This window comes from Physeter macrocephalus, chromosome 1 (genome assembly GCF_002837175.3).
Source record: "Physeter macrocephalus isolate SW-GA chromosome 1, ASM283717v5, whole genome shotgun sequence".
Classification (NCBI taxonomy): Eukaryota; Metazoa; Chordata; class Mammalia; order Artiodactyla; family Physeteridae; genus Physeter; species Physeter macrocephalus.
In genome coordinates this window covers 112,191,432-112,216,247 of record NC_041214.2, presented here as the reverse complement: position 1 = coordinate 112,216,247, position 24,816 = coordinate 112,191,432, and the positions used below count along the sequence as shown (strand labels likewise).

Below are 24,816 nucleotides of genomic sequence, written 5' to 3'. Positions count from 1 at the left end.
GTTCAATAAGTAGAATGATTACAACTAACCTGAAATTTAAATTTTATTATATTAGTCTAAGAATAAAAATGTCTCAACAAACATTTTATGAGAGGTAAAATTTTAATCTGCAATTAACCAATAGTTTTCAGTTTTGCCTGGTCTTCATAAAAAAATACATTCACACACATGAAGAAAAAAACTGTAGCTATCTAGGTTAGTAACCACATAGCTTTGTGAAATCTACTAAAATAAATGAGATTAGGAAGAGCCTAATTACCAGATAGTTGAAGCTGGCATCAAAATAGGGCTCAGTGGTTTTGGAGGACAGAGGCAAAGACCGTCATGGTGACCTGGGGGAGTTCTAGTAGAACAATCTGGCCATACCCGACCCGATTCTGGATATGACTGAAGTTACTTCCAGCCTATGATTCTAATAGTATACTCTACAGCTTTGAATCTCAGAATCCTGTTAAGAAATGATACATCTCACAGATCTTAAATATAATTTGCCATCCTAAGATAAATACAGGTTATCCTTTGAATGTGAGTTTTCCTGCAGACGTGGCTTCATGCATAATTCTCCTTGGGATTTGTTGAGCTTTTCCAAACCCACAGGGGGAGTAATCTATTTATTCTCAGTTCACCGGCAGGGTCACTGTTGCCTCATCTTACATGGATCCAGTGTTTGACACAAAGGGCAGGGTGGCACAGACATGATCTAAGTGATGCAAACTATGAAGCAAGAAAATCACAGACCCAAGTAAGAGCCAAGCCATCCACACGTGCAGCTGCAATGAGCCACAGAGACAATTCCCAGTGTGTTCTTACTTACAGAGGGCACCACCCTAAATTTTAGAGATAGAAAGGAGTTTAGAGATTGTAGAACACACTCTTCAATTTAAAGTGGGGGTAACTGAGGCCAAGTGAGGTGAGGTGACTGCTGTAGAGTTCTAGTGCTAACTAGTGACATTACCAGCATTGGGACCCTCCTGTCCACGAATCAGCCCCATACCACAGACCTCACGCTACCCAATGCAGAGTGAGAGCCAAGAACTAAAGAGATGGGTACATCCAGTAAACGTGGCCAGCAGCAGGTCCTTGACTCTGAATTTTATTATAAGCTTACAAAAATTTTCTATCAATCACGTGTATAATAAATGTTGCACTCAGAACAGCACCTTGTTCCAAAAACGTGCGTTTGAAAAGAAAGGTAGAGAAACTGTGGTATCTGCAAATCTCCAGGCATAGCTCAGAACAGACAGAAAAGCAAATCTATGTCATCAAGATTTTGTAAAATATGCTTTTTAGAAAGAGAAGAATGGATTTTGCTGGAATAGAGTCAGGGTGGAGTAGAGAGTCCACATCTGACGGTGTTAGCTCATTTTTGTAAATCATCTGCCAAGATTCAGAGGAAATCCCCAACAATATCAGCAGAGGAAAGTTTTTTTTTTTTTTAAGATTTAAACAAAAATGCATTCTGTGCTTCTTTTTTTCCCCCTCATGTAAGGTTAACCCCAAATAAAAAGCTATGTTAGAAATATTCTTTAAAGGAAATCATTATTAAATGGTCTTTACTTACAAACTTCATATTACATAAGGAGTTACTGAATTTCTTTCAACAGAGCACCCCTGTGGAGTCCCACAAATACAGATCTTGGCCATCCCCCTAAAGCCTTGGTGCAGCCAGAATTCCCTTACAGCCACATGTCTGGATGGCCAACAGCCTCAGTAGCTGTTCAGGTCTATGTGATAAAAAAAGGCGAAGGGCATTTTTATCCATACCCATTCTCCTATGGTGCCTGTACTACAGAAGGCAATTAATTCATATTTTTAAATGAATTCCTACTGCTTTGAAGCAGAAATTAGGCTTCTTATTCTATAACAATAGTGGCAAAATCAGAAGCATCAAGTTAGCTTTGAAATGTGTTCGTTTTTGCTTGTGTCAAAATACAGTGTCCAGTTGGACCTCTGAGAAGTTGTTATAGTTCCCCCCAAAGCGAACACACTAAAAAAGATGACAAAGCCCATGAAGACTGACTCCCAGGTATCCAGTTGCAGAGTATTGTCACATTTAGAGACATATGGACCCAAACTGGGATTTGGGGTCTTCCTCTTGCACCCCTCAAATATTCCAAAGAACCTAAGAACTTGGAGCCCAGCAACATGTATTAAATGCACTTGTTCTCACCCACTCCAGAGAGAGTCCCCAGACTCTCTCCTGACCAGACCTCTCTCATCTGTGCCATTCAGGTGATGCTCTTGCCTTTCTTGTCTCCCTCTCCTCCGGGCTGAGGGCCCATGAGCTCCGGGTTGTTACCTCCCCCTCCTGTAGCCATCCCCTGAGAAGGGCAGCTCTTCAGTATGTGCTGAAAACTTTCCTCTCCCTGTAGAGCATGAGAGAAGAAATACAAGTAGGCAAAGAGGGACCGCGGGGGCTGTGCGGCCCCACCTGTGAGTATGGCTCCATCTTGGTATTCAAATGAAATTTGAATTTGGAGTGGCCCACCACAGGTGTTCATGTCCCATGCTCCATGCCAAGAGTTTTTTCTTTAAATCTTAGTTTAAACTGAGTTACTCCAAGGAGTTCATGGAACAAAAAGATCTTAAAACTGCTTTCTTGGTCATTATAACTGCTTCAAGAAATTTTGGTGATTGCTGATATCATTTTCTGGATAAATATACTACAGGCTTCTCCCAACATGCCTCGCAAGTCCCCTGCAAACATGTATATTATAGTCAGGACTTTCTGCAGTGAAGACATTACTTAGTTCCTTTTCCAGGACCCATTGGACATATAAACAGAATATCACTTCTTTGGACGTGATTTGAGAGACATAAGGAAGATTGTCATGCTTGAACAGATTCTTCCCCTCTAAACCTACTTGGTTGAAATCTTCCTGTTAGAGAAGATAGATCTGATTGTTTTACATTAAGACTTTATTTATACAAGCATCTTCAGATAAAATGCAAATGCCTCAGAGATATAAGACATTTAGCTATTACCAGCCAGCCATTAACACTTTACTATGAACGAGAATATCAGATTATTTTCAAAGAGTAGGTTAGCAGGAATGGGGCACTGACTATGGATATTTTGACGAGAAATAGTTATGGGATAATCTGGAGTATTACAAGGAGAAGGAAAGTCTGGAGTGGGGCAATAGAAGTCTTCAGATATTGGGCTCCAGAGAGGACAACATTGAGAATGTGTGTGGGCCCCATAGATAAAATGTGCTTCCACTTTCACATTTATGCCTACCACACATTTTGGATTTCCCCCCCTGAATTATAAAAAATACCTTACATAGGATTGTATCACACAATAGAAATGAATATAACCAGCAAGTGAAGAGCTTGATAGATGTTTAACAGATGGTGATGGAAGTTGAATTTCATTCACCTACTTTTCAAGGTATTTTTCTTTGTCCCAGCAAAACCACAGGTTTTTTTTTGTCTGTTTGTTTTAATGACTGGATCAAGAATTGGGTCATTAAAAGCAGATTTTTTAAAATGGAAATTAAAACAGAAAGGAGGTGTGAGGGTTCTTGCCAGTGAAATCAACTTGCACTTTGTCAGTGAAAGAATCACAGAAATGTGGGCTGAGAAGGCTGTGCCTTCTGAAAAAGCGGTAGGAAGAAAGGCAACAAGGAATGGAAAGTCATCCTTCCCGAAAGCACTGGATACCCACAGAAACATTTCTGTAACCTGGTCATTTCACCTCACTAGCTCAAGGCATTGATGTATTTATAGTTTCCTTGATTTAATAAAGCTAAGATTGCCATTAAAACAACCTCTGTATTATATTTTAGAAAATGAAACTTACACCATAGAAATTAAAGTAAGCAAAACCAAATTTTTATGTGGAGAAAAATCTACCTGTACTGAAAGGAATCTACAAATAAACTGATGATTGCAAATATTTATAAAGCACACCTTTGAGATGTGAAAACTACTCTCTGAGCCAAGAACAGGAGTGATGAATGATCGCTCGTTTATAAAGGACCCTAGAAGACAGCTGCAAATGTTCACAAAAGCAATCAGGTTCCAGCAAGCCCTCACCCACCTTAAAGAAATCAAACAATGGAGCTATTATTTTTGCCAGTCAAGACTCTTCAACATGATGTTATCTTCATACATAAATGCATATTTTTTAAGGTAAAGCAGTTCCACTCGGCTATCTGGTTTCCCTCATCTGCTTATGGTGTTTGAGTGAGATATTTAAGTATTGAGATTTCTTTTTTTTTTCTAATAAATGTTAGATTTCTCAGCCCCTGACTGGAGAAAACACCCATGCTAAGCAATGATAAAAGCATCACCATGTCCATTCACATAAACAATACATATGATTCACCCTGTGGAAGAGGGGTAGCAAATACAGTCCATCGATCCTCATTATTAGCAGAATCTGTATTTGTGAATTTGCCTACTCTCTAAAATTCATCTGTAACTCCAAAATCAATATTCAGGGCACTTTTGCAGTCATTCATGGACATGCACAAAGTCGCAAAAAATTTGAGTCCCTCAATGTGCATCTTCCCAGCTGTGGTCAAACGGTGACAATCCACTTCCTTATTTCAGTTCTCAGACTGTAAACAAACTTACTGTGCACAGTCTACTTAGTTCTGCGTTTTTCCCACTTCTGTGCTTTTTTGGGGGGTGATTTCATAGTTTAATACGGCCCCCCAGTGTAGCGCTGAGGGGCCGTCGACAGTAAAAGCCCAAGAAGGCTGTGTTGTTCCTTGCAGAGGAACTATCTGGGCTAGATAAGCTCTGTTCAAGCATGAGCTATAGTGCTGTTGGCTGTGAGTTCAGCGTTTGATAAATCAACAACATAGGTTAAATAAGGTGTCTTTAAGCAGAAACATATGAAAAGCAAAGTTATGTATTGACTGGTTGACAAAAATCTTGTGACCAGAGGCTCACAGGAACCTAACACTGTGTTTCTCCTAGAAATAATGGTTTGGTTGGTATTTGCTAATTTGATGTTTGCAGCAACTTTATAGAACATTAAGTACTACGAGTGATGAAAATTGACTGTATTATGCTCTGTGCTTTTAGGTGAGGAAACTAAGTCCCAAAGAGACTAAATTATTTCCTCCCACGTCACCCATCCTGTTGGAAGCAGAGTAAAAACTAAAATCGAAGGGTTTGTTTCCAAGTCCAGTGATTGTTTTTCTGCCTTATGCCTCCTTTCTCCAATTATACCTTGGTTATGAATAAAGAGAAGGGCTTTCATGTCTTCATTACATGGGATGCCCAGGTTTACTTAGCATTCTCCTACCCAGAGCACTGTCATTCAAATTGTGTCTTTTGGGGACTACCCTGGTGGTCCAGTGGCTAGGACTCTGCACTCCCAATGCAGGGGGCCCGGGTTCAATCCCTGGTCTGGGAACTAGATCCCGCATGCCACAACTAAAAGATCACACATGCCACAACCAAAAAGATCCCGCGTGCTGCAACAAAGATCCTGCGTGCCGCAACTAAGACCTAGTGCAGCCAAATAAATAAATAAATATTAAAAAAAAAACCAAAGTGTGTCTTTTCAAAAAGAATAGGTATATGTATATGTATAGCTGAATCACTTTGCTGTACACCTGAAACTAACACAACATTGTAAATCAACTATACTCCAATATAAAATAAATTTTTTAAAAAACCAAAAAAAAAAAAAACCCACCAAGGTATCTCTTTTCAAGTGTGTAAATCAGACTTACATTGGGTCAAAGCTGAAAGAGGCAAGCAAACAAAAACAGACCAAAAAGGATGTGAGTTCAATTTAGATTGTATAATTTTAATGGGTGGGTTATGATGACTCATGAATACAAGATACAGGAAAGGAGAGAGATAAGAGTAAACTTTATTGAATGTTTTTTCTATGTGTACCAGGCAAATGTAGCCAATTTCCATATTTTATCTTATCTCATAAGAAATTACTGTGAATTTCAGCAAATTAATTTACCTGTTACCTTTTAGGAAAGATTGTGGTTTCTAAGAAAACTGATCTCATATTTTTTTAAAGAAAGATACCTATCAAGTGTAGGCCAATCTCTAAGGTGTAAAGGTGTGGATTCAAAACTTATCTGGGGCTTCCCTGGTGGCTCAGGGGTTGAGAGTCCGCCTGCCAATGCAGGGGACACGGGGTCGTGCCCGGGTCCGGGAAGATCCCACATGCCGCGGAGCCGCTGGGCCGGTGAGCCATGGCCGCTGAGCCTGCGCGTCCCGGAGCCTGTGCTCCGCAACGGGAGAGGCCACAACAGTGAGAGGCCCGCGTACCGCAGAAAACAAAACAAACAAAAAAAAACTTATCTGATTCATTCCTATTATACAGCTCAAATTAAAAACAAAAAACTGACAATATCACGTAACGGCAAGGATGTGGAGCAACTGAAAACTTCATACTTTTCTATAAAGAGTACTATAGCCACTTAAAAAGCAGTTTGGCATTTTTTAAAGTTAAACATACACTTAATATATGACAAAGCAATCCCACTGCAAAAGAAATGAAATGTGTGTTCACACAAAGACCTGTAAGTAAATGTTTATAGCAGTTTTATTCATAACTGCCCTAAACTAAAACAACCCAAATGTCCATCAACTGGTGAGTGTGTCAACAAATTGTGATCCAGCCATACAATGGAATACTATTCTACTACTAAAAAGAATAAATGACTAATACCAGCAACAACATGGGTATATCATAAAAGCACTATGCTAAGTGAAAAAACCCAGACAAAAAATGCTACATAATACATGCTTCTGTTATAGGACAGTTTGGAAAGGGCAAAACTGTAGGGACAGAAATCAGATCAGCAGTTACCAGGAGCTGGGGCTTGGGGGAAGGAATTGACTACAAAGGAACACGGAATTTTCTGGGGTGATGGAAATGTTTTAAATCTTGATTAAAACTGACAAAATATTTCTCGGATAGGATGAAACAATGGGGTAGACAAATAGGAAAGAGAAATGACATCTTTATGGTGTGTTTAAAATTTAGAAAGGTAAAAAAAGTCATTTGTTACATTCCTCTAGATGAAGCTATATCTGCAGAGGACTATTTGGTAATTAGCTGAAAGTATGTAATGTTAAAATAAGTAACATTTAACTTTAGGGTGCAGAGTGGAATAACAGGTATCCCAAGAAAGGGGCACTCTGGAACGTCAAACCTGCCCTAAATGTGGTTTGAGGTCCAATCTCTGTAAGAGAGAACAGGAACAGTGTTTGCAGACAGTCTGGACAAAAAACTTCTCCTGTTTGATAAGTCAGCCACTTTTAATATATTTATCTGAAGATTATTTAATAATAGATATATTCACAATAGTATAGGAAATTTCTTAAAGAACATTGGTGTCATTATGTTGCCTAAGGAAAAAGAGAAATAAGGATATTGAGAAAGTCAAAAATGTTTACATTTGAATGTAGATAAAAGCTTCTAGTCTTTGGAAGTTACTTCCTTATTTTATTAAACTGCAATAAAACAAAACTTTTGCAAACAAGATGACAAAATTGAACCTAGAAGCACTACGCTCCCACTTCTAATGAATGAGTCTAGAAGAGCAAAGTCATTTAAGAAGTAAGCCTCACAGCTGCCTTGGAGGAGAGGGGCCGGTGAGGATGAAGGGGTCCTACACTTCACGGACAGAGTGGGAAAAGGATTCTAAAAGGGCTGATTGCAAGTCACAGTCGTGACTTTTCTAGTAGTACACTGCCTGTTTGGATGACGGTTTCAGATCTGACTCAATTTTTTGCCTTCCCTGACTTTTTCTTTGCCCACAGGATCCTTCACAAGTAGAACCTGCTTCAAAAGCCTGAAAGTTTTGCTTGCTTAATTAGGTGTGTTCATCAAGAGTGGATAAAGCAGTGGTAGGAAATGAGCTGTTTTTACTGCTAAAACAGCCCTTCCTTAGCAACTATGATAAATGCTCTGGGAAGGTCAAGTCCACGGTGCCTTGAATCTGCATGAAAGCAAGGATCACATGGGGCCTTGTGATTCCCCGAATGATGACACATATTGGAAGAAGACTCTAGATCCAGACTGGAGTTTGCTCTGTGACGAGGGGCTAAGCAGGTCCCGTGTGACTTGCATGATCCAAGTAACCCAAGTAACCCAGATATTGACTGGCCAAGGAACTAGCCAACTGGATGGAAACTCCCTACCTAATTTTATGTTTTTGTTACATGCTTCGTTAATAAGGTCTTAGTAACTGACAATAAATGCCTGTGATTTTTCTTTGTAATCATCTTATAAACAATGGTATTTTTCAAGGGAGCAAATGAGTTCAGCTTAAAGCCCTAATAGCATCCATTAATGAAGTACACTATAGGTAAAATATAGTTAGAACATCCTGAATGTTCTGGGAGAGCCCTAGTTTATGAATATGCCATCTCTTTCTTCAAAAATATCTTTATATTTACCATGCATTCTGGTTTGGGGTTAGAAAAATTTGTTTGCCCTCCACAGACAGCACATATAAAGAAATTCCCCACGTGAAGTATTTTTTTAACACTTGTGGAAATGCCATAAAAATTTTTCATAATGGCAGAGAAGAGCCTGTTCAAAGTCTTTTCAATTCTTCCAAGCAAAATAAATCCCCTTTTTCTGTACGCCCCATTTCAGCTTTATTCATTCCTCAGTTATAGCCTTTATTACATTGTATTATCCTGTTTAGTTCATCTATTTCTTTTGCTACGATATAAACTCAGGGACAGTAACCATTTTTCTTCTTTATAACTTCATGCCTCCTACTATAATATTAGAGGTTTATAAAATGTTTGTTTGTTTGTTTTTCTGTAAGAGATAAGAAATTTCACAAAGACCTAACCTGAAGATATAATTACATGAAGAAACTTCAGCATGAGGTCAAAGTTAGGGAAATGAGAGCCTGGCCTGATCCAGGTTTGTCCCAGGAGACCCATTTGCTCCTCAGGGGAATTTAGGGCTGTAGGTTAGCTACAGAGTGGATCTTGGATCTGGTTCTCCTAAAGCTGTCTTGGGTACAGGTTGACTCTCAAATGATAGCAGGACCAATACAGACCCACCCTTGGCCTAAGGCCAGCCCTGAAATCACCTCTGGAATAAATGACAAGGCTATTTACCAAGGCCTTGGAAAACGTGGTCCTTAAGCCACTCTAAGCTACCAAACATTTTCCATGATTACTTTAAAAGGTTATTTGTTCACATATTTTTCCAATTACTCTTTGATCAGCATTTACGCCGAGCTTTTTGTGGTCCTGGAAAGGTAATTGATGCAAAAATTCTCTTTCAGAATTTATTTCCACTTATCCTTTGCCTGTAGGCAAGACTATATTTTCAAAGCCATATGCCAATAAAGACTACATTTCTTATTTTATTTTTAATTCCACTTAAATATTCCTTTAAATTATAATAAAAAGGGCAGCAGACACACTCCCCTTATTAATTACCTAATGTTACACCATAAATTAGCCCAAAGCTTTGTGGCTTCAACAATGATAGCATTTGGAAGGAATGCTATTGTAGATCAGAAAGGACCTTGGGAATAGCTGGGTTAGGTAGATAGACTCAGAATCTCTCATGAGGTTGCAGTCATGATATTGGCCAGGGCTGCAGTCAGCTGAAGGCTTGACTGAGGTTGGAGGATGCACTTGCAAGATGGCTCACTCATATGGCTAGCAAATTTGTGCTGGCTGTGGGCAGGATTTCTCAGTCCCTCACCATGGGGATCTCTTCCCAGGATTGCTTGAGTATTCTCATGACATGGCACCTGGCTTTCTCCAGATTTGGAGATTCAGGGAAAGAGCAAGGTGTGAAGTGAACTACAATGTCTTTCATGACCTACCCTCAGAAGTCACACATGTTCACTTCACTTCTTCTGTACTCTAATGGATACACAGGCCAGCCACAATTCCATGTGTGAGGGGACTATACCAAGGGTAAATACAGGAGGTGAAGGTCATTTTGAATTCTGTACTTCCACATTTAAATTTTTTTGCACCATATCAAAATCAATTACATAAACTGTGTATTCACAGCTTAGTTATGAAATGTGAGATTTTTTCATGAACCGTCTCAAAGACCTTTTTGCATGTGTTATGAATATGGTGGTAATCCTTCCAGCCACTCACCTGATGCATCCTAATTCTAACTCAGTGAAAGGCATCTGCCTAGACATGTGATTCTTAACTTTCATTGGCTCTTAGACTTTTTGAGAATCTTAATATCTAAAGACCAGCAGCTCCCCCCACCCCAAATGTACATACCCACAAATGTGCTATTTTACATACAACTGGAAGACTTTTATGGACTCCTGGAGCTAAGAAAAAGAACTCTAACTTGCAAGCAACATACACAATGTTTTCGGCTGGCTGCCAAATATAAATGTCACAGCTAATGTTCAACAAAAGGCTGATGCCCAATATTAGCGGAAAGACTGGCTAGTTAACAAGTCTATGTAAGTCAAAATAACAGAGGACTTTCATGGGAAGTATCAGATTCACCTTTTGTTTCACAGTGGTATTTTTCTTAATTGACCTGGTAAAGTAAACTGTTCATACTTTACAGTGGGCTATCTTGAGTTTAGGTTACACTTAACAGACGCTTCCGGCTAATATTAGGCATTAACCTTAATATACATATACACAAACAGAATAACTCACTAATATCTCATAATGTCACCCAAACCTTCCAGAGTTAAACATTACTCACCACCAAACAAGGTTAGTTAATGGTGAATGCTGCTCACGCTTCAGCTAGCAATGCAAAAAAATGGTTTCTAAGTGTAAAGCCAGACAGAAGTTCATCACAAGAACTAGAGCTCTCACTGTCTGAAGCTAAACATTTTCCACAGTCATGTATCATATGCTGAACAAATGAAAAGTACAGGTGCTCCAAATTTATAGAATTATAGTAAGTTAGCTAATTTCCTCTCAGCCACTTTCTTTGAATTAGTGCCCCAGTGCTTGGTACTGATTATATAAACAGATCAGTTTCTATAACTGTGTATTTCTCCATACACAGTTAATCTCATCAGAATCATCAGTGACCGTGTTTAACACGCAGATGATCAGACCTACTAAATTGGAATCTGGTGTGACTATAGTAAGGCCAGAGGGAGTGAAGGGCGGGGTTGGGGGAGGTAGAGCTCTGCATACTTAACAGATTCACTAAGTCAGTGGTTTGCAAAACATGGTCCCAGGATCAGCAGCCACCAGCATCACCTGGGAACTTGTGAGAAATGTAAATTCTCTGGTACACTATCTCCCTGTTGTTTGTTTAAAGAAACAAACAAACAGTCTCACAAAATAAGAAAGTCCCTAGAAAGAGACATCCCTAAAAGGATCTTGACTCAGCTAATGTTTATCTTTTAATGCCACTTAAATTATTTGATAACATAACTTACAGGAAGTTTATTTAGTGTTAACATCTGTGGTTCCTTTGTGGCCTATGAACCTCTGGCCATGAAAAGGAATGTTTGAAATGGATGTTTCTGGGACACCAGAAAAACCTTACAGATGACATGTGAGCCATGGGTTATGATGACTTTGGAAAACACTACAGTAAATACTTGTTGTCTTAATTTTCTGACATAAGTGAAAACAGATGCTTGGATTGAATGGCCGGTGAAGAACAAGTGTTATGTAATGCAATTCAGCTAACAAATCTAGGGTCTCCTAAAACTGAATGGTGTTCTTTGTAAACAGCTGGGCAAGGCACCTGAAAGTATTTGAGAAAGCACTGACACATTGGTGAAAAATTGTGAAAGTGGGACTTGTTGCCAAGAGTATGTGGAGAAAGAATTTTAACTAACCTAGATATGAAGTATTGTTACTTCTTTAAGTGATTCAAGGATATTTTTTATTAGTTATTCTGGTGATTCAGTTGTAATATCAATATTTTAAATTTGAGTCACCATTCCCCAAATAGGATAGTAAAAACAATCACTTGCTCTACTGAAAGGCTGTTTATAAAGAGTTTTACAACTAGGTTGTTCTGCATAAGAACAAAACTCTAAACCACACTAATACCAGTATATTAATCAAAAATCAGTGGTGAGTCACACCAAATTTAATCCATTCTAGGACTTTCATCTATTTCATATTTATGTTTTTGATTTGTATTACAAGGAGAACAAACACAACAATGCAGCATGGCACATACATGTGTAAGCACATAACCTGGATCTGGAAATGTAATTTTATCTATCTATCTATCTATGTATATATATATATATATATATATATATATATATATATATGTATATGAAACACCACAACTGTGATCCAGTTGCAAATTAGAGGATCATATTTCATGGGGACAGTTGACACAGAAACTCAGTTTCATGGAAATGTTGGCTACAAATCAAATGAAGAGAAACATGGCATTCGAATTTAAGAGCCAACTCGAGCCACTGGAAAAGGCAAAGTTCTCTGCAAGTTCTTGAAAATATCAAACACCAACAGCTACCCTGGAACAAAAGTCCAGGAACAAATAAAAAAATGACCTTACAAAATAACACTATGATATCTGGCATTTATCATGCATATGTTATTGCCATAATTCATGGGACATACTAACTTATGCCATATTCAAAACCATTTAAGAATGAACTATGGTGTTAATATACGGTAATCTGGTAGGCACAGAGCTCATCAAATTAATGTAAATTTGTGCTTTTTGCAGGCTTGCTGATGCCAAGAGAAATGATCAGGAAACCATGATACTTTCGATCAAGTGGAACGTTTAGCATGACATAGAAACACCCATTCCTGCTTTGAAAAAAAATACAAAGTGTGCATTGTCTTCCGAAGGGCTGATTCCTGCTGAATCCAAACAGATGAAGAGTCAACTGTGAGGTGAGGCCTAGGGCCAAAGTGGCCAGTGGCAGAGGTTGGGGGTGGAAGCCAGGAGAATGTTCTGAGGACTCATGGTGTTGAAAGAAGAGGGAAAGTGGAAAGGAGGGAATTCAAAAGGAAAGAGAGAGAGAAGGAGACTGAAGGGAAAGAGGATTACAAACAAAAAGAGGGAGGACAGAAAAAAAAACAAAGAGTCTCATTAGGGGACTGATCAGTCATCTGATCAGACCAACCCAGTACCTGAGAGCTGACCAACAGACCAGGCATCCAGGAGAAAGTCAAATCACACAGAACCACATCCCAAGCGTATGTGGAGGAAAAAATGACCAAGCACCATTATTTGTGCCCCCAATTCTTCCACAATAAAAGGTAAATCTTCTCTGAGCAAAAGCTTCCAAACCCCTGCGGGAGAGTTAGCCGGGGGAACAGAAGCTGCTGGTGGCAAGAATTGTGTTTAAAAACCCACAGCGCCGTGGCTTCCGTCTTCAGGCCCTGGGTCACTGTGAGGCAGATACCCCACAGGCCCAGACACATGAGACTCTGACTTCTAGCAACAGAGCATTCTTTTAGCTCAGCCTCTTCTCAGGAAATGTCCGGGAGACAAGAGTGTCCAGATCCTTCTTTAGCTGCCAGGGCAGGTGAAGAGTTTTCAAAATTGTGGCTGGCCTTCCACATCTCCTCTTACTTAGGTTAAGAAAATTACTACCAAAAAACCACTAAAGTCACCCTAGTATTATTATTTATTAGTGGAAGCTAAAAAGACAACTGGTATTTTTATTATTCCCTTTTTTCAGGGAAGCAGATCTGATGTTCAGAGAGATCAGGTCACTTGGCAGGCTCACGCTGACTCCAATACTTTACCCACTAGCCCCTATTGCTATTTCCCAATATTTATCCTCCCAATTCATACAAAACTACAGTTTAGGGTAAACCTCAATGACAGAACATGGCCAGCATCACTTTCCTTCTAATTCTAGTAAAAGTATGAGTAATTAGAGAATTATTCTGTGACAGCAGGATCACTGGGGTATTTAAAGAGGATGAGCCAAGAGAGGAAGGGAGGGGGCCCTTCTTCAGATCATCTGATACCTGATCCCAAACTTACTGGATAGAGATGCTTTAACTCCATCTGGGAACGTGAAAGGAGAAGGAAACTCTGTCCTGAATCCCTCACCGGCATATCTGTGACAGCACTGAATTCCAGAGTTCTCTGCCAGCATGACTTTGGCAGTCACCCCAATCCCCTCCTTCAATGACAGAATCTGCTGCTCTCAGAGAAGGAAGGCCTGTTAAGACTCGCATGCCCACACACGTGTGCACAGCAGGGTCCTTGGAAAACCAGAATGTTTTCTTATCGGCTAACAGATTGGAAAAATCAAAGGATGGCATTAAAGGAGGAAGGAAATCTGAAACTCCACTTTGGTATCTTGGAAGCAATGTACCCCCAGCTTCGTCCTATCAGGGGTTCATTCTCCACTCAGAGAGATCTTTCATTTTATTGGAGACACAGAAGAATACACTTCAAAGATGTTTCAGATTATAAGTCATCCTACACGCTCATAAATTACCCTTAACGTAAAGCAGAAAGAAGATGGGCTGGAATGTATATGGTAACATGCACAATTAAAGGAAAAATTTCCAAAGGCAATTCACATAACCCGGACCTTTGGAATGGGGGAAATTTATTCAATGTTTTCTCAACTCGTATTTTGCATTGACTGGGATCACAGGGTGCTTTTTCTTAACATATTACATAAATTCATTTTTTCTTCTTTATGTACATAGGTATCACTTAAAGCTAGTGCATGACAACACAACGGAATAGCTTAATTCCTGCAGATTTTAAGAAAATGACCTTTGTGTGGCCAACGTGTATTAGTTTTAAATAGAACTAATTTCAAACTCCTGAAAGCAGGAAATATCTAAATCATCCTTATAATCCTAATATGATGATTTTTAAAATTATTTTCTTTTTAAATTGTATTTATTTTTTAAGTTAATTTTATTTTTTAAATAAAAATATTTAAGTATTTCACTCCCCCACCACTGGTAACCACCAGTTTGTTCTCCATATCTGTGAGTCTGCTTCTTTCTCGTTATATCCACTAGTTTGTTGTATTTTTAATATTCCACATATAAGTGATATCATATAGTATTTGCTTTTCTCTGTATGACTTATTTCACTTAGCATAATGTCCTCCAGGTCCATCCATGTTGCTGCAAATGGCAAATGCCATTCTTTTTTTATGGCTGAGTAGTATTCTACCGTGTGTGTGTGTGTGTGTGTGTGTGTGTGTGTGTGTCTGTACCAATAATATTAATGTGACTTTTTTTAAGTTAATTGAATGACAGAATAAGCAAATGTAAGTCCAGTCCTGAAAAACACAATCAGCCATAGCTTCTCAGATCTAACCTCTGAGATTTTGTAAAAGTAGACATTTGAACTTATGTTCTAACACCAAAAACAAATGTTAATCTGAATTTTAAACATTTTCTTATTTTATTTGGCCTGAGAAGGAAGTTTAAAATTTTTCCAAATAATGCTTCAAATTCCAGGAACAAAGTAGAACAAAAGAAAAATCACCTTTAAGTTTGTTTTAAAAGTTAAATAATAAAATAATTCACTTGCAACTTTTAAATTTTACCCTGCACTCATCTAGAAAGATTTATCAAGCACTTACACATGCAAATTTTCAAAACCTGTAGATCAGTGGTCCTCAACTCTGGCCACATTAAAATCACCTGAGGAATTTTTAAACTTTCCCATCCCAGGCCAATTAAATCATAACTGAGAGAGGAGCAGAACAGTACTGATATTTTTGAAAACTTTGTTATTCTAATGCATGGGTTACAACTGCTGAGGATAGATGTTATAGTATTTATACTCATAGCTAAACTTATTTTAAAAGTAAACATTGAGTTGTTATATCATAGGTGAAGCTTAAATTAGACCTCAATTTTCTCTAAAATTAATTTCTAATCTGACCAGAAGGTGCTTGGACTGGGTGGATTTGGTCTGATTTTCTAGTGTATGACTTTAGATGTATAGTCATTGATTGGAGAACAATAATGAAACTTCTATGAAGGCATCACATCTCCTATCTCCTTTCCAGAATTCCACAGGGAGGGATGTTAGCTGACTTCACAGCCTGCTACACTGAGAAGGCCTAAAAACCTCAGACTAGCTTTAAGGCTCCCAAATTTCTACCAAGATCACTGGGAATATAAGTCAGGGTTCTGTTAGATCAGGGAAACCTACAACACACTATAAAAATCTCACTGTGGAAAGTTCTTGGTGGGGAACCCAAGCGAAAATTATGAGCAGTGGTGTAAGTCCTGATTCAGTCTTGCTGTCCACAGAACTTTTACAAAGTAGCCTGAGGCCTTGAAGTTTACCCTTCTCACCATGTACCTCCCAGGCCTTTGGGACATCCCAACACAAGCAGAGACTGTGGGCTATTCTCTATAGAAAATACTCGACAGGGTATTCTAATATTAACATTCTACAAGGTTCTGGGTGTCATGTTAAGAATATATTTTGTGTACAACCTAAATTTTGTGTTTTGATTCCTAGGGCATATGGAAGAATTGTTGTTGTATTCATACCAAAAAGGATCTGAAAGAAGCTCCTTTAGTTTAACCAGTTGTCTCCATCACATCCACTGCTAGAAGTATACTTTCATCCTCCAAACAAAAATTTAATTCGACCTTATAGCAACTCCTCCATATACTGGAAGAGCCATTCAGTGATGTTTCAGAAACACATTTTATGGGGACTGTATCATCAACTTCATAGGTGTTAACTGCTTAATATTTGTACATTTTGTCAAAGAGAACTTTCATTTTGTCTTACGTTTTCTCTTTTTTTCTTTAAATTTTTTTAAAATTTATTTATTTTTGGCTGTGTTGGGTCTTCGTTTCCGTGCGAGGGCTTTCTCTAGTTGCGGCAAGTGGGGGCCACTCTTCATCGCGGTGCGCGGGACTCTCACTATTGCAGCCCCTCTTGTTGCAGAGCACAGGCTCCAGACGCGCAGGCTCAGTAATTGTGGCTCACGGGCCTAGTTGCTCCACGGCATGTGGGATCGTCCCAGACCAGGGCTCGAACCCGTGTCCCCTGCATTGGCAGGCAGATTCTCAACCACTGCGCCTCCAGGGAAGTCCACGTTTTCTCTTTTTAAGAGATGATGGCAGCTGAGTCTTACAAGGAAAGAAAAGCTTCTATTTTGGGGGCATTTACTTTGCATACTGCTCTACATGGGATTGACCACACTTGAGGAATCTAGGCATTGACTGGCCTTTTATATACAGAAAATAGGGTCCACATTGAGTGCTGAATATATACCTTGATTCTTCATAGTAGTAAGATATTTATCTCAATTCTCAGGGATTTCCTACAACAACTCCAACCATGGAGGCAGACAAATTGGTTAGTATGTCTGCTGGGCATCTGCCACTAAAGGCTGAACTCTGTGAGAAGTAGATGGGGTGTTAATGCCCAAACCAGTATATTTTTCTGGAGTTAGATTTCCTGTATTAGTTCCACTATATCATTTACTAGCTGTGTGACTTCAAGCAGCCATTGGCCATTTTGTGGTGGGTAGACTCTAAGATAACCCCCAATAATCTCCATCTCCCATTACTGGGTAATCCTCTTGTGTGACAGGACCTGGAAGTTGTTTCTATCCAATAGAATATGGCAAAGGTGATGGGTTGCCACTTCCATGATTAGGCTGTATTGTAATTTCCGTCTTGCCTGCAGATGCATCTGGGCTTGTACACCTTGATGAAGCAAGAGGCCATAATAGAGAAGCCCATGTGGCAAAGAAAAGAGGTGACCTCTGGACAACAGCCAGTATGGAAATGAGGCCATTAAACCAATGATCCTCAGGGAACTGAACTCTACCAATAGCCACAAGAACTTGAAAGGTGATCCTTTCCCAGTTGAGACTTCAGATGAGACCTGAACCTGGCCAACACCTCTGTTGCAGCCTTGTGAAAGACCATGAAGGGGACAACCCAACTAAGCCAGACTCAGACTCCTAACCCACAGAAACAGTGAAACAAAAAGTGTGTGATGTTTTAAGCTGCTAATTTTGTAGTAATTTATCATGCAGTAGTCGATAACATACTCTTTAGGCTTAGCTCCTCATCTGTGAAATGGGGATAATAATATATATTCCATAGGTGTAAGGATAAAATGAGACAATGTATATAAACACTTAGCATTAAACAGCATGCCTGATACTTAGTAATATGGTTGTTGTCTTAGTCTTTAAATGTTATTTTAACAGAATGTATGTATTTTAAACCATTGTTTTTCTTTTTTTAGCGTGTTCATTCTTTGGCTAATACTATTTATTTTTATACTTTTATTTTACTACTCTAGTAATGTCTCACATTAGATTATCCTATTAATTTTTTATTTTTATTTATTTATTTTTTTTTCGGTACGTGGGCCTCTCACTGCCGTGGGCTTTCCTGTTGCGGAGCACAGGCTCCGGACACGCGGGCCCAGCGGCCATGGCTCATGGGCCCAGCCGCTCCGCGGCATGCGGGATTCTCCCGGACCGGGGCATGAACCCGTGTCCCCTGCATCGGCAGGCGGACTCCCAACCACTGCGCCACCAGGGAAGCCCTAATTTTTTAATTTTACATTTATTCTTAGATCACTTTTATTAAGTTCATCTATTTACTTTCCATATTCTCCCTTGCTTTTATACCTGCTTTTATAAATGGCAATCAGGAATCAGGCAAAGGGAAATCATTCTGAGGATGGTGACCCAGATAGAATAGTTGGTCACATTTGCTTAATGCCCCTCCCTTCATTAGACACCTCACTTTCGTCTTAGACAAATATTCTGTCAACACACATTAACCTATAAAAACATTTTAACTGCCTTTTCTATAATACAGTATCAATGAATTCGTCGATTCTCAAGTGCTACCCTGTGCCTCATTAACTTTTTTAAAAAATAAATTTATTTATTTATTTTTGGCTGCATTGGGTCTTTGTTGCTGCACACGGGCTTTCTCTAGTTGTGGTGAAGGGGAGCTACTCTCTGTTGAGGTGTGCAGGCTTCTCATTGAAGTGGCTTCTCTTGTTGCGGAGCACAGGCTCTAGGCACATGGGCTTCAGTAGCTGTAGCACGTGGGCTCAGTAGTTGTGGTGCACGGGCTTAGTTGCTCCGCAGTATGTGGGATCTTCCCAGACTAGGACTCTAACCCATGTCCCCTGCACTGGCAGGTGGATTCTTAACCACTGCGCCACCAGGGAAGCCCCTGCCTCATTAACTTTTGAGAGCGAGAGATAGAGACTAAAATTCCTTAATATTTAGTATCTCAGCCTGATATAGCAGTCTATAAGGTTAAACTAAACTAGTGAACGTGTAATTAGCACAGAGACACCTTATTTTTAAGCACTGGGTTCTAAACATGATAGTCTTAGCATCAAAAAACTATATTTGATCAATTTTTACATTCCTAATACAAGTTTCTTTTATCACAGGAGCTGGATCTCATTCAGTTTTACCTAGTAGACAGTGCTTGAATAGACAGACAAATCTATACAACTGCCAAGAAACTAGAGCTGTAGAAAATGCTAAAATAATTCCCCTGTGTTTTTCAGACTTGTTTTCTTTTAGCAGTGGAACCATTTTTTCCTAATGTACTCTTTAATACAGTCCCACCAATATATAAATGTATACTACTCAAATAAAAGCAGAAATCCACCCATCAGTGTTCTTTGCCCTCCCCACTATTCTTCCCCCAAACTCCTTGTTCTAAGATGGAAAAGACTCTCCCTGGCTCCTTACAGGTATTAACCACCCTCTGGAGAAACGGACTGGGTCACTGGAGTGACACATTCTTGTTTTGTCAAAGTGAGGTTGGGAGCGCTCTAAGGAGAGTGAGAGCTAGACTCCAGGTGAGTGGCTGGGAAAGTTTAGAGTAAGACATGAGCCCTCTTCTCCAAAGACAATCTGCTACTTCTTCTTTGTAATCAACCTTGGGGAGTCAAGACAGATTGAGACAAGGAAGACACAGTCACATCCAGTGTGGACTCAGTCTTGGTTTTCCCTCTGGCTACTTTAACACCTGCTGAGCTCTGGCCCCTGGGAGTGGCCTGGGCTCTGGCCATGCAGCTACCCCTGTCGGGAAGGCCCTTCCACTACACTCCTCCTTGCCCCAATGTATGTTTGTCTTCCAGGCTCCTATTTGGGTACCTTATCCCCTCATAATTTTTGACCCCTCTAGTCTGGATTGGGTCCTTTCTGATTGTTCTCAAAGTTCTTTGTGCTTCAGCCCAATCAGAGGATGTTCTCACTCTAATGTAATTATTCCTTTACAACCCTGTCTTCTCCGTCAACTGGTCAGGAAGACAGGTATCAAGCCTTGATTTCTCAGCCTCAGTGCTCTGCATATACATGGAATACAGTTTGTTACCTGAACAAATTAACATATCTTTATGTAGAGCAAGGAACTGATATTACATAGAAATTAAAGGTATGGTCTTTTGCCACTTGCTGGCTGGATGACTTTGGGCAAACACTCTGAGGTACAATTTTATCCTCTGTAAATTGAGAGTAATAAAATACCTGCTTTATAGGGGAACTTCGAGCATTTAGTTAGTTTTCCACATTAAAAATATTTAGCCCTAAATTACCACAAACAATATGAGCTCAAATAATGTTATCTATAATAATAGTGATGAGTTATTGATAGCTATGAGAGTTACTGTTATTAACATCATCTGCCCTGCGATTTTTTTTCTCCTTGGAGTCAGAGATTTCTACCCTGTCAGGTAAGAACCTGAGGCCAAAATCCAGCTACCTCTTCCCTCTGCACTAGCCAAGAGTCACGGCCAAGAGCCTCATTCCCTCGGGCCATCTGATCAAACTTGTATTGGAGATGCTCCTCTCTGGTTTTCCTCACACCTACATCAGGAGGACTGATAGAGCTGGCTAGAAATAGTAGCCTTTGCCTGCTAACTGACTGCAATTTTCCAAACACAGGAGTTTCTGCAGAGGTGTGTCAAGCCCCTCATGTCCCATTATATGGTTTTATTTTTGGCTCCATTCACTACATACATATTGTTGTTCTCTGTGGTTTTTATTTCTGCCTGTATGCCAGGAAAAAAAAAGTTCTATGGTGCCAAGAATAAAGAATCCTAGGGGTATCTGGAGCACAGGGGCTTTCAAGGATATAAAACAATGTGGGAATTCTTCTTCAGGGCCTGTGTATTATGATCTAATTCTCCTCCTGAAAAACAAGTTCAAGAGGATCTCTCCTGGAGAATCTGTGAGGCTTTATCAGTCCCCACAGAAAAGCTGATCCTAGGGCAAAGGTGCAGCTTTCCATAGAGAAAAGCAGTGTTTAAACTTGACAGTCAAACATTGGGTTGAGGAAGGTCGGGCTGGAAAACAGAGTCTTCTCTCATTGTCCTGCAGAGCAACACAACCCTCTTGCCCCACCTTTCACCAAGAACATGTCACCTTATTTGCTACCCTCCCAGAGGTTTGTCAGATAGTCTGGACAAGATCACATATTATTTGGTGTGCATATTTTTTTCGGTATTGATCTACTTTTCTGCAACCCAATAAACATTTTTTGAATACCTGTTATATGTCAGACCCTTTACTAAAAGTTTTGCAACTCTTACCTCATTTACTCCTAAAATACTGTAAGACAGTTATCATTATTCCCATTTTACAGATAAGAAAACTGAGGCTTAGCAAAGGTAAATGATTTGCCAAAGAACATAGTCATCAAGGGGTAAAGAGGAGAAGAGGTCCATTAATAATATTCTCAAACTTTTAGCTTTTAAAAAGTAACAAAGACTCTTGCAGTATCTTATTTTCTATAACAAAGTATGTGGCTATGTATGCAAGTATGCATAAGACACGTAAGAAGTGATTTCTTATTTAAAAAATAATTTGTTTTCCCTATAAATAGTCAGCTGTATTTATATTTATCAACTATAGCCACCCCCCCCACACACACACACACGCAGCAGACAGATTCTAGGGAAAATGTGAAGATTGGGATAATGTTTAAAATCTTTACAAGAAACCTTTTATTCAAGAGAAGGACAGCATTCACATGTATACTACAGAACTTAACTCCTAAGATTTGGGTTGGAACAGGGCAGAACACAGATATCCAGTCAGGAACCTGGGATCCAGTCCTGGTTCTGTCATTAATGTGGGAAAGTTACTAAATCTCCCTGCATTTGGGTGCCTCCATTTGTAAAATAAATGGTTATACTGGTCAATGGTTCCCAAATATTGACCTGTGATGAAGTTTTCATCAGTTTGTGGTAAAATGAGAAAAATAAAACAATGGACTTATTTGTATCAATTCATTTGTTTTACAAATCTGTTAAAATGGTTAGCTTTTATGAGCAATGGGGGTTTCCCTCCTTTGAACATTCTCACATGGTGTAATTCAAGTATGTCCTCTATAATGGGACCCTGATATTAAAAAAATTATGTATTTTTATGGGTCCATAAATCCAAAGATCTGGGAAACCCTAGCCTAGGTGATCACTAACGTCCTTCCTAGCTCCAAAATTCTATACTCTTCTTAAATGACAAATGATATTTAACTAACTCTAAAGTAGAAAGGAAAAAGAAAAGAAAAAACCCTTTATCTCTTTTTTTTCTTATTTATCTCAGTATTTCCCCAAATGTGAAAAATAAGCCCCTGGCAAGATATAATAGCTATTCCACTAGAAAAAGGACTCTTCGTCAAACGAGTTTGGGAAACAATGGGTTAAAAATGTGGGATAGTTTTCTTTACCGAGAAATTTTCAGAACCTGTCAAGTTCTAAAGTCTGTTGTGACCCTACCCCAGAACAGAAAAAAGCATGAATGCTCCCCAAGTAATTGATGGGGAGAAGATGCCTGCCCCAAACCCCTTTTGAGGACAGTATACCTATTCCTGGAATGCAGTTTGAAAAAAGGCAACTTCAGCTAAAAGAAAGTCCCTTGGTAGCTTCAATGATAAAGAAAAAACTTAGCATTAGAGACAAGGAGACTTGCCATTTATTTTATAATTATATTAATTTGATATTTTTTTTTCAAATTACTGAACCTATGGATATTTTTTAAAATTACAAAAGAAACCTGGATTAAAATACTTCAGATTAAAGTACAATGAACAAGACAAAAGTTTTGTGGCTGTTTTTGACAATTTTTTTTTTACCATAACAAATAAAGGAAAATTGTGTCAAAAGATTTGCATCTAGTGATTGCAACATGATAATTAAAGCATTTGGAATTTGCAGAAGTCTGCAGTCACAAAATTATGGCTATCATCCCTACACAGTAAATACAAGGTAAAATAAAAACATTTGTAGGTAATAAACCTGAGAAAAACTCCAGACTTTTCTCAGATGGTGGGTCCTTGTTAAATATTTTAGCAATAGGAACAGTTAATTCTGAATGCTTGTGGCTCATGACTGATTTATTTAAACACTTACTATGATCAAGAAACAGAATACTTGATAGAAGAGAAAGATCTAATAGTGTATATTTTTATTTTATTTTATTTTGCAGAGTTATCTTAGAGTTGAAAAGGTTTACTCAAGCCTTTTTTTTATTGCTTTTTATATCATCATGTGAAATATCAACTAGCCAAACCCTTCAGCCTTCACACTCTGGATTCAAGTTTCACTTAATACACGGAAGAGAGAATGGTTTTCACTTGGGACAAGAGGATCTTGGAGCAAACTACCCAGAGGGAGGACCTAGCAGGATCTTTGGATATTCTGACCTGAACAATCTTTCTTTCCGACTCTATGCACAGCAGGGTTTTGACAAGCTCATGGCTCTGCATTGCCTCTGATATTTTCCGTCATAACTGTATGAAAATTCCAGCCTGTTTTTCCTAATCCTGCTGACTACAGCAGTTTGCAACCATAAAAAGCCTTCACAGACCTGAAGTTGGCTTAGAAAAGTGCCTCTGCAAAGGAGCAAAAAAATACATTTATGTTCAAAGATAGGAGAGAGGTGAGCTCTTGTTTTGGTGCTGATGGGCTCAAGAGATTGTTTTTAGCCTCTAAAATAAGACATTTTCATTTTCTTCTGATGACATTTATAAACAAAATACCAACACTAAAATGAGAGCAATTTAGCCAGGAAAAGGAGTGTCATGTCCAGCAGATCAAACCCTCTTCCAAATTCCACCAGAGAGAAGTGTCTATATATCAGCACATGACTGTTCTTTGTTGGTGTGCCCTGCCTAGAATCCTTCAGCCTCCAAGCTAACAGGTATGTGTGAGGTTTACACAAAAGATTCTAGGTTTCAAATTAGTTTCTTTTAAACCTTCAGCTAGCACTGATTTAGTCTCTGAGGAGGGGGATAAAAACACCAAACAAGTCTTTTCAGCAGACTACATAATACCCATCTATACAATACAATTCAATATACAAATACTGTAGTTGAAGCTATACCATTCAAGCTACTGTGAACATCTGCTAACTCTAATAAGAAGTTGGTTTTCATCTTTTGCAATAAAGAGATCCAACTGAAAAGTAAATAGAGGGGGGCGTGGGGAAGCAAAAGTTTAAGCTACTTCTCCACACATTTGAATTCTGACTCTCTGAGAAGAACTCTATTCCCCCCATCTGGCAAAGCAGATCACATTTAATACCAACATTTAAAAACTAGTATCTTTTAAACATTATTTTGAAAACACAAAACATCAGAGCTACTTGCCTTTTGGCAATTTCTGTGCATTTCCCAGGGCTAGTGCAATACTTCCACAGAGAAGTAGACACCCCAAGCTGGAGAGCATGTTGCATTTGCCACCTCACACGGGGAGTGATGCTGGTGGGAGTCCCGCAACCCTGGAGCTGCATTTAAGTGGACTGTCTCTCGGTGACAGAGGGAGGCTGCACTTAGCTATGCTGTGGGCTTACTCACAGGGGGTGGAGACAAAATGACATCACACCCTTTCCCACATACACATCAAAAAAAAAAACGCACAGCAGCAAAAACATATCATCA

The 24,816-nt window shown here is 39.1% G+C and overlaps 1 protein-coding gene across 1 annotated transcript in view; it reads right to left on the bottom strand.

Moving 5' to 3' along the window:
* Positions 1–24,616, bottom strand: part of ABI3BP (ABI family member 3 binding protein) — a 279,616-nt gene extending 255,000 nt beyond the window's left edge. The window contains exon 1 of the mRNA XM_055085864.1: positions 24,526–24,616. Within this exon, the coding sequence (XP_054941839.1) occupies positions 24,526–24,604 (79 nt within the window). The 5' untranslated portion in view covers positions 24,605–24,616. The remainder of the gene's footprint in view (positions 1–24,525) is intronic.
* Positions 24,617–24,816: the final 200 nt, after the last annotated feature.